The sequence below is a fragment of the Anoplophora glabripennis genome, unplaced genomic scaffold (genome assembly GCF_000390285.2).
Source record: "Anoplophora glabripennis isolate ALB-LARVAE unplaced genomic scaffold, Agla_2.0 scaffold34, whole genome shotgun sequence".
Lineage (NCBI taxonomy): Eukaryota > Metazoa > Arthropoda > Insecta > Coleoptera > Cerambycidae > Anoplophora > Anoplophora glabripennis.
Window position 1 is genome coordinate 1,121,654 of NW_019426074.1, and position 16,705 is coordinate 1,138,358.

At 30.6% G+C, this 16,705-nt stretch overlaps 1 protein-coding gene across 1 annotated transcript; it reads left to right on the forward strand.

Annotated features, from left to right (window-relative positions):
* Positions 1-7,248: 7,248 nt before the first annotated feature.
* LOC108913588 (apyrase) lies at positions 7,249-16,208 on the forward strand. Its single transcript, XM_018719156.2, has 9 exons — positions 7,249-7,400; positions 9,742-9,961; positions 10,233-10,430; positions 10,499-10,709; positions 10,766-10,963; positions 11,199-11,356; positions 15,089-15,179; positions 15,253-15,411; positions 15,856-16,208. Exons 1-9 carry the CDS (start codon positions 7,288-7,290, stop codon positions 16,179-16,181), a joined length of 1,674 nt encoding a protein of 557 aa, XP_018574672.1. The 5' UTR covers positions 7,249-7,287; the 3' UTR covers positions 16,182-16,208.
* Positions 16,209-16,705: the final 497 nt, after the last annotated feature.

A 16,705-nucleotide genomic window follows, 5' to 3' on the forward strand; every position in this document is an offset into this window, starting at 1 on the left:
CTTAGTAATTTGGCATAACAGTTGTTCAAAATTGTCAAATTTCACCAAATATGGAGATGAATCTTTTATTATTATTAAGTATTGCTAAATTTATTGAGCAGTGTTATGTTAAATTGCTATAAAGTAAACATTATCTGTCGAGAGATTAGACAACTAAGGGTCCAAATACGTGTCTATCTTACATAATTTCCCGATTAAAATCGTATGTCAGTGTTTTACATGCCACTAATTTTCTTATTTGAAATCCCTTGTGCGCAGAATTGTAAAAATACAAAAAAAAATTGACAGTCCCGCACCATATTAAGAGCACTTTTTGAAACCAATTTAATGCACCAAATATACACAGATAATAACACCTTAAATAATGTAGTACTATCACATGTAACTAAAATTATAAGGGTTATATTTTTCTCTAGAGGCAAATATTTGATGAAAAGTATTATTATACCTCAGGCTAGGTTGAGGTTTTGTAAATGAATAACACTGTAACTTTAACTTGAAAGGCATTTTTAAATTTTCTATGCCTGACTTGTTTATATTATTATATTTAATAAACATTCTATTTAATTCTCTGGTAGTGTATCTTTTCATAACCTCCTCATCCGTCGAAATTCACTGTTCACTGCACGTATTTTACAACAATGTAAGATTAAAACAAACAAAACGGTTTTGTAACTCTTTAATATGGATATGTATTACCATATACCCAAGAAAAAAGAACAGTGACTTGCCTTATTATCTATTAATTAGTCTTTGTATGAAGAAGTTTATGCAGTTCTGCTTCAGATTTAGCTATGAAAATAATGCTTTTTGATAATTAACCTTTTATTAATCCGTTGGATTGTGAAGCTGCCTCCAATTACTCCGTCCAGTGAATAGTTTTTCCTTTCCTGAAGTGTCCCCTTGGTAAGTCATTGATATTGTTAAGAGTTTTGAGAGCAAACCCTGTTTGGATGTATATAATATTTCAACAAAAATTTTAAAATAAATAATTGACCCAATATGTACCTTGCACTGATTTATAAAAATAATGATAATAATAATAATTTTAGACCTATCTCTGTAATACCTCATCTAGCTAAAATATATTAAACTATCTTAAAAATACAAATAACTAATTACTTTGAGACTCAGGGACTTTTCAATCCTTAACAATAGGGTTGTTGACCAAATTTCAAAAAGTAGATAATATAATTCTACACGTACTAATTAGTGTGTATGCACAATTAGAGATTGAGAAATGCGTTGGAACAGTTTTAAAATAATTATTTAAAACTGATTTGTTTTATAATATTTCAAAACTGATGTGACGTCATAAGGGGTAGCTTGTAGTGAAATTCTGTGTAGATGATTGCGTAAAGGAAAAAAAATGGAGGAAGAAGATGATCTGTCAACACTGTCAGTAGTGTCGGTCTGTCAGTGACATTGTCGCATAAAATATTTTCAAGTCTACAAGTTATTTTCCTTAATCTTCGAATTCCTTTATTAAGTAAAATTATTATTTAGTAATAATCATTTAATATCTTCCTTCCCTTAGAATTAAAGCAGAATGTGTGAAACGGAATTTGTGAAAGCTACTTCGCAAATTTTACCGAAAATTGATATTTTTATGATCATGAATTGAATTTTTACATCCCTATTCGGGTTTTCAAATAATCTATCGACCACACTAGCCATAGATTGTCTAACATCCACAATAAATAATAGTTTTGAAGAAGGGAAATACAATGCTAGTCAATTTTTAGATTTGTCAAAAGCTTTCGATTGTGTATCACACGAAATTTTTATTTGGTCGATGGAGTCAATTCATTTTTTTTAATGATGCATCAGTCCTTTTTCCAGAATTTCATGCTCTTGGTAAAATTTTGTAGCATTCATAGTTTTTACGCAAAACAAGAAACGGCTTTCTCTAATAATTATGCCAATTCTTTTACCTAGGATATCAATATTGAAAGTAAAATGGTTACAATTTTAAAATCTGTCGCGATGCGAAGTATTGAATATCATTTTATTTCATTAGATTTATTTTTTGTTAACGCGCAAAAATTGTAAAGACGTACGTAGCAAAGACATAATTCTCTTTATTGAAACTGGATGATAGTTACATAGATACGGTACCTAGATGATGATAGAATTACAAAACATCTTCGATATGTCAGCCATTTTCTTGGATGCATAGCTGGATCCTTCAGTTGAAATTGAATTGAATCCTACGTAATTATTTTTCCTGGGATTCCACAGGAGTGGCGTAAATTATTCTTTAAGGCTCCCCATAGAAAAAAATCTAATGCCGTTAAGTCGGGGGACCTGGGGGGGCATTCGACAGGTACATCTCTTCTTCCGATTCACTTGTGTGAAAAAGTTTTATTTAAATGTGCAGTTACATCTGCACTAAAGTACGGATGATCACCATCGTGTATGAACCACATCTGAGCACGAAGATTGAGGGACATCTTCCATTAGAACCGGAAAGGTATTATTCAAAAAATTGAGATAATCTTCGCCATTCCAGCGTCGCGGCAAGACATAAGGACCCAGAAGGATGTNCACTAAAGTACGGATGATCACCATCGTGTATGAACCACATCTGAGCACGAAGATTGAGGGACATCTTCCATTAGAACCGGAAAGGTATTATTCAAAAAATTGAGATAATCTTCGCCATTCCAGCGTCGCGGCAAGACATAAGGACCCAGAAGGATGTCACCGATGATCGCGGCCCAAACATTTATTCGAAATTCCACCTGAAAGTGGTTAATACGCTTTGCATGTGAGTTTTCTTCTGCATTTATTATAAAATGTCATTATCGCTTACTACGATAGTAGTGATTGTAGCGAGTTGTACTTGAGTAGTAGTGATAATGATTATCTAAAATTGAAAACATTTTTCTGCGTAAAAACTATGATTGCTACAAGATTTTATCAAGAGCACGAAAATCTCGAAAAAGGACTGATGCATCAATAAAACAAAAATGAAATGATTCCAGCGATAAAATAAAAAGTTCTGGTAATTCTTGTACCAAGACACTCAAGAATTTACCACTTGCCCAAAGCGGATGGACGCGGTTGCTTCATCAAAACATGAGTCTTACTTAGAAACAAGTCCAGAAGCGAGTTTCATTAAAATCCATAGTAACATTCCCCCAGATATTATTATAACAAAAAAACATATTTTTTTTCAAGAACTTTGACAATCAATAGCAGAGGAGCCGGACATTTTTTCTTAAAGGAAGTTAAGTCAGATCGTCTTCATTTGAGCCAAAGAATGTCGCAGTACCTATTTGATCATGTGCTTATGGGACACCCTGTATATTAATGATTTTCCTAATTGTTTACCTCATTATACTAAAAGTATACTCTTTGCTGATAATACCAATATAACTAGAACCAACTTAAACTTTGAACAGTTAATGACATCAACTTATGACCAACATGCATCGGTTGAAAACTGATTTACTAGTAAATCTCGTTTTAATGTTCGGCTATCACGTTTATATCCCATATGCCTTCGTACCGACACCGACACTCGATTTCCTTAATATTTTGGTGAAATCTTTCTCCATGCCCCTCAAACCCAATCAGATTCCTCACTTTGGAGTTTAAAACTAAACAGACTTTTATACACATCTTTAATAAGTTGATTAATCTATCTTCTATTCTCACGAACCTCATACTTGCCATAGATGTAGCAAAAGCTCTTTTGTCGATATCGTATCCATGATCACCTGAACTTAGATGGTAAATTCTTATAATAGTAAACTCTTCAGTAGCCAAGTCTCCCACTACCAAACGCCTTCAGTGAGAAATTTAGACGAGATTTTTTCGATATATCAAAGAAAATATATGACGACGATGCAAGAATTCAAGAAATTTCAATCAAAAAGATACCTATAAAAATTTGTTTGGTTTTGAACTCCAAAATGGAGAATTAGTTTGGGTTTGAGGAACAAGTAGAAATATTTCACCAAGATATTAAGAAAATAGAGCTCGGTACCAAGGCAGATGGGATATAAAAGTAAAGAAATTCACTTTGCATATCTTGAACAACGAAATAGTTGAATACCACAAAAGTGAGTAGTAGTCTAGATACCATAATAGAGAGAAATAGTGATTTCATCCGATTCATCAAGACCAAAAACCTAGCCTCTTGTCTTGAGAAACTGTTCTGAAGAATCTCGATCGACACGGACTCACTGCGTAAACGGACACATTGGTTTTAAAGCTTATTTACTTAGGCTCACAAAAACGGATAGATAATGTAGGTTTATTTTGTTGGCAATTGATTCTCTACGTTTGACCTTGAACTGACAACCCAGATTTAATCTGGACAAACGGACTCCGGATTCGGATTCAGCGACCCCAAAAACAAACGGATATTCATGGTCTTGACTTTCGGACCTTCCACTTTTTTTTTGGGGTTGTGTAATCCAACGTTTATTATTAATCCGTCAGGCTGCCAAGTCCAAATTTCCATAAATATATCCTCATTCATATTCAATCAAACCAAAAAGAAATTTCAATTAATTTAGTTACTAAATTATTAAAAATTTTAATATTCCCGTAATTTTTAAAATTAATTTAAACTTTCTTGCACAAGTGTTCAATTATTCTTCATTCATAATTTACAAATTCTTAAGCAATCTGCGCCTATAGTCTTTCACATAACCCTTCTAGAAACGTTTCGTTTATAATAATTGAATGTTCGAGATTAATCCAATTATTAAACCGATTTAATTCTAATAGTTTTGATCAATTCTTAAAAAAAATTACCTTTAATATTTCAAAGTAGAAGTAGACAGCAAAAAGATGTCCTTACTTTTTCTTAAAACTTCTGACATGTCTTAATTTTCTCAAAACAGGTTTGACTTTATATTTTAAAGAGTAAAGTTAAAATGTTCATTGAGAATATATTCCTTACAACAAATTATATATTTCACTTCCGTTATTTGATCAAGTGATATCAGCTATAATCAAATATTTGTTTTTTACTCTCGCAACGGACCAAAATTTATCAACCTTCTTTGCATACTTACATTATTCACATTAAAAGCAAATATAAGAAAAAAAATAGTTTTCAATTTTAGATTAGATAGAAATACCCGTTACGTATTTGCCAACAATCTCTAGTAATAAAAATTGATCACGATTACAGTTTGATAATATTTCTTTACTAAATTTAGATTAAATAATAATTCAGACATTTCAAATATTGCCTGGTATTTTAATTCATTTTAATTATCAATGACAAATCCTCACCGTATGCGCAAAACGTATTTGTTTTTTTATATGTATATCTTACCTACTTAAAATTTATACTTAACCATAATTTCTATCAATTCTCCTCAAATAGCCAAAAAGAATATGATTAGATAACGTTAAAACCTTAATGCAAATACACAGAACCGTAATGTGGTGTAATCGTAATTAATATGATTGTATATATGAAATATATATATTAATATATTCACAAATCAATATTTTAAATCTTATACAATTAAAATTAAAAAATCTACGTTATGTTCTCTTTAACAAACCAATATACAGAGCCTTTCATAAATAATTACAAGCCACGTGACCAGTAATTTTGTTTGGAGCAATAATTTTATTTCGTTCATTAAAACAATAAGAAAAGATTACATTAAAGCACAACATTCTGTTTCACCAGCTATGATGGTGTAATTTTTCACGAGAATCTATTTAACCAATCAGCGACCGCATTATCTTGAGCGTTTGTCACTGTTCATTATAAACGAATCATTAACGTTGGTGACGTCAAGATTTAGGGAATTTTTGTTGGTTGCTTGGCGATTACGTGACTTGAAGGCTGTAATTAGTAACTAAACAAGGGAACAATATTCTAATCGAAGTCGAACAGAACAATATATAAGAGCTTTATTCTTTATTAGTATCAACATTGAAAAAATGTGATGCATATGGTGATTAAAATTTAACTTGCTGTCAGAATAAACTGCTAAATCGGCATCAAATTGTGTTGTGTTAAAGTAATATATTGCCAATACTATACAATAAATTTTTTCTTTCTGGAAGTTTGTTGACACATTATGTTTTCTCGTATGTAAGTATTATTTATCCAACTTCCACCACATATTCAATATTTCAAGTTTTTGTTGTAGAACGATACTGTCCTGTTTTTATCTTTAAATCAAACTGACAATATTGTTAATAAACATATTAAATAACAATGGGCTTACAATTGATCCTTGTGGAACACCTTCACTCCGTGAACTGAAAGCCTTATAACATTCACATTTCTGTTGATTACAAATGAAATGAAAGACCACACTTGTTAAGTTCACATAAAATAATCTCATACTGTAGTCGATCAAAGGCCTTGAAAAAATTTAAATAGATTACATCTATTTGCTCTTGATGATCCAAGGCTACTGATTGTATTTTTAACTTGATTTTATAACGAGATTTTATTCGACGAATTAGCGATCACATTATCCCGAGATTTGTCGTTGTTCATTGTAAACGAATTTTTAATATTGGTGACGCTAAGATTTAGGAATTTTTAGTTGACAGTACGAGCCGTGCAATGTTGGTTGCATAAGATCGGCGGTAACGTGGCTTGTAATCATTTATGAAAGCCCTGTAGTAATGGGATAATCATTAGTATCTAGTGTGTCATTGAATATTATTGTTATTGGAAAAGTATAATTCATCCACGAGGAACTTTCGCCAACATCTTAAAAAGTCTACAAAGTCTTATAAATAAAATATCTTAATTTACCTTTTAAACTTTCTGGAATTAAAAAAATTTTCACAAAAGATTAAATATTAATTTAAGATTTTAAGGATTTTCTTCACTTTCAAAATAAAACAGAATTCTACTATAGAAAGGAATTAACTAGAAAACGCGATATTTTTTTAATGAATTTTATTTGTTTAATACAATCAAAATGATTCTATCTCAGTCACAGAATTTTCTTTCTGCCCATAGAGACTACGATGCTTAAATACTTACTTATAAAATTATATGATTGCCTAAAACAGGAAGTTTTATGTATCTTGTATCGAACATTTTCATATTTCTATCATATTGATGAATTCCAGAAAACAGAAGCGTTTAAAAAAGATACATACAAAGCAGTATTCGGGAAGTGGTTTCAATCCGCCTCTGTAATAACAACGCGTTCAAATATCATTGAAGAAATTAAAATCTAAGTACAATTATGTTATCTACAATGTAAATGTAATCTCTATAATCACGTATTATTTATGGTGTGCGAAGTAATTAAGTTAGTTTGAGGAAAACTGTCGATCATGTTCAAGTTTCTTTCGGTACTGCTGTTCGTATCAGCAGTTGCAAAGCCTGTCCAAAGAGCAACTGATCTTTTCGAGTTGTCGGTGTTGCACATAAATGACTTCCACGCTAGGTGAGTAAATAATTTGAAAAATCAACAGATTCATCCAATATTTACAAAATTCCACTTTCATTTGTGACAATTCATATTCAAAAAACGATGTAAAAATCTCTTTTAATAATTATTTTTCTCTGTACCTGCTTTTAGGATTTGGAGGATATTTACCTTAACATTAAATACTTTAACCTTATCCCTAAAACATTTTTATAGATAGAAACACTTTTTAACACTGCAAATTGATAAAATTATATTTGAATTTTAAAAACTAGATGTCAATTAGTTTCTTATTTATCTTTTAGTAGGTAGTCTACATCAGTTACATATTTTTAAAATCATTGTTTAATTTGAAATGCTTTCAGTTGGTATGCAGAGAATAATGCATACAAAGTTCAAAACTTCTTAGATGATTTTAGGTGTAAAAATATCTGGAACAATTTATTTCCAAGGCAGTTAAATTTTTTTGCAGTTATTTGATGCAAATTTATAAAACATAGGCTACCGTTAAACGCAAAAATTTTGAACTTTGAAAACGAAAATTTCTCTAACGTCCTACTTTATTTCAATTTCTCTCCAAACAATAACAATTTCCAACATTATTTTTCTTTTCAAAACAAAGATTTATGTAAGAAATTGTAAAAATGTATGCTACCTTCAGAAATAAATGCAATATCTTATTAATAGTTTAACCTTGTCAAGAACCATTCAATTTTTGTATAATGTATCTATATTAACATAAATATTGTTCTAAAATGGTACATATAACCTTAAAATATAAATTTACATTGTTACGGGAACTGATCATAATTATAATATGTAAAATGCTTCCTTAATTTACTATAGCGTAAATTAATTTGCATGTAACATAAAGAAATCAAATAAAAATGACTACTGGCATGCCAAGTTACTAAAACATAAGGACATAATAGGTACCTACTTTTTAGGTGCAATAATTGCAATTGATGTTTCCTTTTTTATATCGATGTTTGTATTTTTTTATAAAGAAAGAACCGTTTTTGATTATTACTTTTCAGGCAGTTAAATTAATCTAAAATAGCTATAAATTATTCAATTTATAAAAATTTTGTACGAAATATAATTTTAAATGCAGTATTATCATTAAAATTAAAAATAAACAGAGGTGTCATATGTCAGAATTGTCAGAAATACTTGACGGGGCACTGTTTACAAAATAATTTAAAATCGCAATGATTTTTTATCTTTTCCTACATTATTACATTGGAAAAGAATGATTTTAAAGATATTTCAAATTTATTCGACTGTGATTAGGTTATTTTAAATTAAATAAATTAAATTAATAACTCTTTTACAAATAAGTAACTCGTAAATAATAACACAGCCCACAAAATTTCTGTACCAGAGAGATGAGTACATAGATTTACAAATTTCGAATGCTTTTCTGATTTATGCATCCGCCATATTGGATTCGCCATCTTGTATTCAGTAATCTTTTATTCAAATTTGTAATCAGTAACCCCAAATATCTGCGGTAACAAAATTCAGGCAAAAATATTTAATATAAAAATGTCCCTTCGTAGAGGACATATTATTATTAGAAAATATTATTTTCAAATGTTTTATCAAAGTAATTGCAGATTGTTTCTTTTCATTATAATACTTTACTTTAGTCTCACTATTTCACCTTATTTTAGGTGAACTTTAACGTTTTACTAAAAAATTATCTGGTCTGGTACATGGGTTTTTGGTTAATAGACTGGAATAGCAATTCAATGGATGTTTATCTTTAATGTTATCCTTAGTTCAACCACTCTTAAGTCAACGTGATGTATATTTTTTTAAACTTAACACCCTGTATTGGGAAAATCAGTGACTTTACATGCTTGGTTCATAAAGACTTTTTTGGTCTAAAATAACCCCAAAAACAATCTCCTGTAATTATGACATAGATTTAGAAAGCATGTTCTAACTTTTATGTATGCCGCTCTCCAATATAACTTCTTTATTTACATTGCAAATATCAAAAGAGAATTCGAGAATTGCTTCTGATGATGAAAATAATTAAGAAAATGCTTCTCAGGAATTTTTTGTCCCTATTTCTTAATTCTGTCATATATTAGGTAGTATGTATATTCTTATCTTACTCAAATATGTGAAATATTGGTAAATTAATTTTTTTATTACGCTGTTAAATAATATAGTAGGTAATATCTCCTTTAATGTCGGTTATCATCATTAATTTTAATTAAAATTAGTTTTCGTCCAACGAAAGGAAAATTATTATTCCCTAAATGATTTACTTTACTACTATTTGAAAGAGTTTTTTTATTACATTTTCTTCTTCGAGTTTTAATATGGTTTAAACGACATATTTCAGATTTGAAGAAACTAACGACTCTGGGGGGACTTGTAAGGAGACCGATGTTTGCATTGGTGGATTTTCCAGGCTCTATAAGGAACTTAGGACTATTTTAGACGGGAAACCAGACGCTGTTTTACTGAATGGAGGTGACAATTTTCAGGGAACTCTATGGTACACTGTTGGAAAATGGAATGTAACTCAACAATTTTTGAACAAATTGCCATTTGATGCCACTGTACGTACAAATTATATTTGTGAGCTCAAAGGTAGTTTGCATACTTAGGTAGTACCCGACCACAAGACAAACTAAACATTTTTGTATCTATAACTGAGTCAAGACAATGACTATTACATTTTATTTGATATGCTGCCATATTATAATAAATAGATTATTTATTTTAATACCATAAGGTTGTTCATTATAGTACTAAGATGTGAAAAATTTAAATTTCAATATTTGCAATACGATGACACTTGTTACTTTATAACATAAATAATTATTTTAGGTGCTGGGAAATCATGAGTTTGATGATAAAATTGCAGGCGTTGTGCCATTTTTAGAAAGTTTGAACCATCCCGTGGTTGCCTCGAACATTGATGACAGTTTAGAGCCAACTATCCAAGGTCTATATAACAAGAGTACAGTTATTGAACGAAATGGGAAGAAAATCGGTATTATAGGAGTTATTTTACATAACTGTAATGTAAGTGATACAGATTCTACACTTGTACTAAAACTTCAATAAAAAAATATGATTTTTTTTTCATTCAGGAAATCGCCAGTACTGGTGACTTGAAATTCTACATGGAATCTCCAAGTGTTAATGAAGAAGCTGAAAGATTGGTTAGAGAAGAAGGAGTTTTCACCAATATAGTAGTCTCTCACTCAGGTTATGAAACTGAAATAGAAATAGCTAAGAATGCATCTGAAAAGATTAGTTTAATTGTTGGTGGACATTCTCACAGCTTCTTATATACCGGAGGTACGAAAATGATTATTGTTAAAAAAATTGGATGTTATAGTGCGACTCGGTTGCAGATGATTCTCCAGGACCTGATACGCCTCAAGGGCCTTATCCTACAATTGTTACGAGTAAAAACGGAAAAACTGTCCTTGTTACTCAAGCGTCAGCGTATTGCAAATATCTAGGAAATATTACTGTATTCTTAGATGAAGATGGTGAAATAGCCGATTATTCTGGGGCACCCATTTTCTTGTCCAATGATTATCCTCAAGGTAAGTTATAAATAACATGTAAAAATTACTATGATCTTCATGATAATTTCAACGGACTGCAACTGAACACAATGAGCATGCCAAAATTATGAATGTGTTTTAAAAATTGACAAATCATTCTGCAATTTCTCATAAGCTACAGAAGGGGCAAACATTTCTAAAAAATATGTCTATGTTACGTAAAAATTAAATACATTCAACTTCATGATTCTGATCAAATTTGTCTTCGTTGTAGATGAAGAAATTAATCAGGAGATGCAACCCTGGAAAGACGTAATAGATGTTCTAGGTGAACAAGTGATTGGCTCTACTCTCGTTACTCTAAGCCGGAGTAACTGTAGATATGCAGAATGTACTCTTGGAGATTTTGTAACAGATGCAATGGTGTACTCGGTAATTCTTTTCTATTTTTAGAACTGGTCACAAATTGGTTTTAACGTCTGTATCAGATTATGGTAGTACATGAAGTACTGCTCCAATGTTTCTGATTAATTATGACAGTAATATGACTTTGTTACAAATAAATAACTGCAGGCAAAACGTTGTCCTACTAACGAATACTAATGACGGTTTAACAATTTGTGATTAAAATATTAATAAGCCAAGTTTTTTATAGAATTCCGAATACATAGGTAACTTAATAATTTCTGTTATATCTAGATTACAACAAATAAACATAATCAACCTATACGGAATCGACCTATACAGGGGACTCTTACAAATACAATTTCGTAAAAAAAATCAAAACGGACAATTCGAAAATGATTTAAAAATACACGGCACTGCAAACTGGTCCACTGTAAAATCTGACCGTACACAAGGCTAAGTGTAATACAAAACGGACAAAAACTATCAGGAAATTCAACTGCTTTTGCAGCTATTGTTATTATTAATTCATTAATTAAATGTGTTAACACATTTGGACCCGTCTTACACAGTTTCTACGAACTATCACACATGTTGTCTTGCTTCACTATAACACAAATGCTTCAACATAACATAAATGTTGTCTTGTTCCACCATAAATTAAATCGATATCCATCAACTCTAAGTTGCTATACCCATAAGCCATTTTTGACACTAACTACTAAAAAACTATGGTAAATACTATCGCAATAACGTTAATACTGATTGTAAAATCGGATTTGAGTATTCGCTGAGGCCACATGATTCTCCACGCGCATTGTGTAAAGCGCACAACTCAAATGACGCTAGAGACTACAGTAGCCCAGCTATGTAAGGCTTTAAAATACTACAACTTCAAACATTTTTTTCTTGGAAACTATAAAGATTTTCCAAAAATTTTTTTATGATATTTACTCCATTTCGTATGCCACATCTATACCCAATCTGTTTTTGGATAAATTGTGAATCACCCTGTATAAGTAAAGGATATAACTTTGAATGGAGGTCATACTTATACGGAGGGTACTTTAGCAACACGTACCATAAGTGTTGTTTTCTCAAATAAAATTTCCACAAGACCCGCAGTGAAGTATTGTTTTTTGTGGCATTACTTTTATTGAAAGGGTGTTTGCCAGATACCTTATCATACCACATAAACGTTTTAATTCTTCTAAATAAGGTAAACTATGAAGGAGGAAGAGTAATTTAACGACAACAGCAATAAATAAATAATGATAAATGGAATACATAGTAATAATATAATTAAATACTCTTCTAATGTTTACAGCATACTTGAAATTTTATGGAAAATCTTCGATTACCGGAACCAAGAATACCTTCCACGGCCTTTTCTGATCCTAAGTTTCTCACTCTCTGAGCTTTGAACATTTCTTAACTGATCTGAATTCAAAGCTTTCATAATACCTTAAATGTTAAATTAGCCTTTCATTTTTTTATTCGGTATTTGTCGGTTGTGATAATATGTCCGATATCATCTTTTTGCAAAAGTATTGTTTTCTCCTGACAAAAAGTACGTTCTAACAATATAAAAAAAAATTAATTCGTATACATGCTTTTTCATAACATTATCCAGAAACTTCTAACTGAAAATCCAAAATTACACTGCACCATCACTAAACACTGAAAAAAATAACTTTTACTACACAAAACAATTCACAAGCATCGTCTCGTAAAACGATACTGGAAAACTAAACTAAAAATTTAATAAAATGAAGCGATGTGAAACATTCTGCCATACCTGTTTCACCGAATTAATGTAACAGTTTATTTTTTACCTATTTACCATTCCGTCATACCATACCAGGTGTGAAGTCAACTAGCAGGCTTTTCAGATGCGGCAATACAGCATTTTAACTGAACATGGAAGGCTAACCTCCATTGCTCTACTGAAGCGTTCGGAACAGGAGCGGATTCTGCTTAAATTTAAACTGTTCGCATTTTAATTTTGTTGTTTTAATTATTTTGAATTAATTTAAAATGTCTAGCAGCGATTGGCTGCTGAAATAGCTGAATAATAAAAAGAAGTAGAAACATAGCGTATTTTGTTTAGGACTTTGTTACTCTCCTAAATACGACCCTATCTACTTCACATAGTGACAACAGCATAGTTAAGCTAAACTATCTCAATGTCAGACGACATTAATACTGAGATTCACAAGTTAAATACGTACATTGATTTAAAAAAATAGTAACACAACTATTTGTACAACTTTAAAAATTGTTTCAAAGCAATGAGATTAGTATTTTTATTTTTTTATTATGTACGTTTTTCAAGACGACAAAAATAATTATTTTAAAATATAAATAATTTTTATTGACAATTTGCGATGTATCAATGTTAGTTAATATTTAATAAATCATGTAATAAAAATATGTGTTTAAAAGCATTAGATTGTTTTTTAATATTCGGCACTTCGTCTACATTAATATAAAAAAAATATGGTGACTTTAAAATAACACGTCAGTAAGACATATAAAAGCAATCTGTTTTACTAAACACAAGGTTCCATATTGGATCCGTTACTGTTTTTGATATATATGTATATATTAATGATTTTCCTAATTGTTTACCTTATGATACTAAAAGTATACTCTTTGCTGATGATACCAATATAACTAGAACCAACTTAAACTTTGAACAGTTAATGACCAACTTATGACCAACATGCATCGGTAGAAAACTGGTTTACTAGTAATCAACTCAGTTTGAATACTTCGAAGACCGAAACTATGATTTTTATTCTCCGCAATATGGAAAACTGGGATAATCCAGCACATGTAAAATTCTTGGGAATTCATCTTGACCCTAAACTGACATGGGATCAACATGTTAATTATGTTTGCTCCAAGATATCAAAACATACTTTTTTATTCCGGAGTCTCAAACGAAGAGTCTCAATATCAAGCTTGTAACATAGTTTATCATGGCTATATCCATTCCATCATAACATATGCTATTTTAGTATGGGGTCTGGTTGACCTTGGTTTTAGAGAGCAGTTTTCTAAATTGAACATTCTAATTGTACCCTGTGCATATATACTTCAATGTCTTATTTATATCAAAAAACACATACATAACTTTGAAATCAGAAGTGGGACTCACTCTTATAACACCCGAAAGAGCACATACTTACGTAATAAATTTCTAAGACTTAGTAAACCGCGGGTCGGTACTAATTATTGGGCCATCAAATTTTTCAACATAATACCTCACCAAATAAATACTTAATAAAAAATGCCTTTTATAGTTTTGAAGATTTTATTGACAGTAATGTAGCTCGAATATGAATGATTAATTATTATCATTAATCTTAGTATGTCATTTATCCTATTTATTTTAATTATTTGTTGTTTATGTATATTTGTATAACAGTTAGTTGATTGCTATCATTATATGTATTGTTATTTACCACTTTCTTTTCTTTTGGACGCGTGTAAACACTTTTATGTGTATGTAACACTAGCCTTTATAAATAAATAAAAAAATAAAAAAATAAACAATTTTCCTTTATAACTTCGGTCAATAAAGGTTGATTTCAGAAAATAACCACTGGCAACGCTAATGATGCACTGATACAACTTACCTACCACAGCTAAAATTTTACGATTCTACGACCCTTACATTTTCAAAATACTATGAATATTTTGCAAATAATGCCAAATTATTTGGTAATTATAATACAATAATATAATTTTTAGTGGATGGATGAAGCTGAAGAAGGCTCCTGGACATACGCTGCTATTGGTATAATGAACTCAGGTGGTCTTCGGACTGACATTCAAGTTGGAGGTAAAGTATCCCTTTAAGATAACTACCACATAGCATAGCTTTATTTTAACTGCGAAATATATTATCGTTTCAGATATTACATATGCAGATATGGTAACAGCCCAACCTTTTGAAAACACATTTGATGTAGGCGAATTACAAGGGATATACATAAAGGAGTTGTTAGAATATAATACTTTACCTTACAGTTATGGAAGGGTATATGTTAGCCTGAAATTGATGCAGTTTTCAGGTAATTTAGACAATATTCTCTTCTATTCAAATGTTAAAATTTCTCACTGCGAATATACCTATGACGATTTCATATCTTAAAATAGAGAATTTCGTGAATTTAAAGACTAGCTTTTATTTTGAAATGTTTTCAAATTTTCATGAAACATTCACAGACAAACATCAAATCTTGACAGTTCTTCTTCGTTTTTGAACATTGGACCAAATTTAATGTCAGTTAAATATTTCACAAAACATGGTAAACATTATATGAACTACCAGTTCTTTTGTTTCATATAAAAAACTTTAAAACTTTTGTAATATTTGCTGATCAACAGTGTTCAATGCCCATCCAACTGAATAAAAGGCATTCATAAAATTGGAGCAACATGAAGTTTCATTGTTATTAAGTTGCAGAAATTTAACTGACACTAAAGACGCATTGTTATCGTTTTTTGAATCGTAGGTATTCAAGTGGTAATGAATTTAACCCAACCACAAGGTGAAAGGGTGCAGTCTGTGAAAGTCCGTTGTCAAGCATGTATGGTTCCCGTCTACGAAGATCTAGACGAGAATAAAATGTACAGAATAGTAGTACCGTCTTTCATAACCACTGGTGGAGATGGCTACACGATCATTTCAGACAACCTTCAAAATTTAAAAGTGGGGTCTGTAGACATAGATGTCTTCGTGAAGTATCTATCAGAGAAATCACCAGTATACCAAGAAGAGGAAGGTAGAATTACTATCTACGGGCAAGAGACAATTGTAATGAAAAATTTAGATAGCTAAGGTTGCAAATAAAAATTTAAGTTAAAATTTTACTTATTTATTCAGTTTCCTTTACAATTTAGATTTAGACTTTACAGAATATAAAAACTTGAATTTATAGAAGGTAGGATTGTGAGCTGCAATTTTTCTCATATATTCGAATTAAAGATTTTGCACATAAACGTGTAGAACATCAGCCTTAATCTAAAAAAGTTCTACCTCTTGAAGAACAATATGATTGTCTTTTTAAGAGTACACTTACTTCAAAAAAATATAGCTGCTACTATTATTATTACAATTAAAAAGTAGTGACTTCATGACAAATATATTTGGGCCCGTCTTACTTAGTTTCTACGACACAAATGTTGTCTTGCTTCACCATAACACAAATGCTTCACCATAATACAAATGTTGTCTTGTTTCGCCATAAATTAAAACGATATCCATCAACTCCGAGTAGCTATACAGGTAAGCCATTTTTGACACTAACTACTAAAAAACTATAGTAAACAATATCGCAACGACGATTGTAAAATCGAATTTCA